At 62.1% G+C, this 1,117-nt stretch overlaps 1 protein-coding gene across 1 annotated transcript; it reads left to right on the forward strand.

Moving 5' to 3' along the window:
• Window positions 1–99: 99 nt before the first annotated feature.
• On the forward strand, window positions 100–870 carry Tmsb10 (thymosin beta 10). The gene is made up of 2 exons (XM_013035448.1): window positions 100–249; window positions 542–870. The coding sequence occupies exons 1-2, from the start codon at window positions 150–152 to the stop codon at window positions 574–576; spliced, it is 135 nt and encodes a 44-aa protein (XP_012890902.1). The 5' UTR covers window positions 100–149; the 3' UTR covers window positions 577–870.
• The last annotated feature ends 247 nt before the right edge of the window (window positions 871–1,117 follow it).

Here is a 1,117-nt window from a genome sequence, read left to right on the forward strand (position 1 = left end):
ACCCCGGTCCTCGGCCTCGGGACGGCCGGGAACGCCCCAGCAAAGAGTGCCACGTCGAGAGGCGTTGGCGAAAAGTGCCGGGTGCGGGGCGCTGGCCACCGGCTCAGGGCCAACCGCCTCGCTTTGCCCCCTAGAACTGTTGGAAGAAAATGGCAGACAAGCCCGACATGGGGGAAATCGCCAGCTTCGATAAGGCCAAGCTGAAGAAGACCGAGACACAGGAGAAGAACACCCTGCCGACCAAAGAGAGTGAGTGCGCCCCGGCTCCGGGTGCCGCGGGTCTCCGCCCTGCGCCCCACCCCGCCCTTCCCCGGCCAGCCTCGTCCTCCACCCCACCCCCACCCCACCGGGGTCCCGGGCCCCGGCGTCCCCAGACACTCTTTCCAGTCGCACAAAGCTCCCGGTGTCTCCCCAGCCCCCAGCCTCCGCGGGTGCCTCGCCCACACCGGGTTTGTGAGCTCCCCGGTGGGGTGGAGGGGGTGGGGGGGAGGAGGTGGCCAAGTGGCTTCATCCTCCAGTGCCTGCTTCCCGCTCTCTGCAGCCATTGAACAGGAAAAGCAGAGTGAGATTTCCTAAGAACCTAGAGGGTCCATCACCACCACCACCTCCCCGCCCCCCCACCCCCGTCATCTCGGAGACACCTCGTGATGTGGAGGAAGAGCCACCTGAAAAATGGACACGAGCCACCAGCCTGCACTGTGAACCCCGGGCACTCCGTGCCAATGCCATCGGCCTGTGGGTCTCTGAAGGGACACTACTCCCCGCCCTCCCCCCCCACCCCCATCGGACTGCCAAATTCTCGGTTTGCCCTGGGATGTTATAGAAAATTATTTGTATGATTAATGAAAATAAAAACACACCTCGTGGCAAGGCTGGCGTGGTCTGGATCTCTTTTGAGTATGCGTGGGCAGTGCCACTGCAGCAGAGCCCCCACCCCCACCCCCGTCGGAGTTAGTTGTGCGGTAGAGGGGAGGGAAAGGAAGGGGGGTGGGGAGGGCAGAGGGGGAAATCACAGAACGCTGTGGCTGTTTTTACCCGCCTCTCTCTGTTTCTTAGGTTCTAGTGACTTGGCTCTTGCTCTTAATGCAATTCCCCGTAAAAATTCAAGCCCCACTTT

Source organism: Dipodomys ordii, unplaced genomic scaffold (assembly GCF_000151885.1).
Source record: "Dipodomys ordii isolate 6190 unplaced genomic scaffold, Dord_2.0 Scaffold212, whole genome shotgun sequence".
NCBI classification, from domain to species: Eukaryota; Metazoa; Chordata; class Mammalia; order Rodentia; family Heteromyidae; genus Dipodomys; species Dipodomys ordii.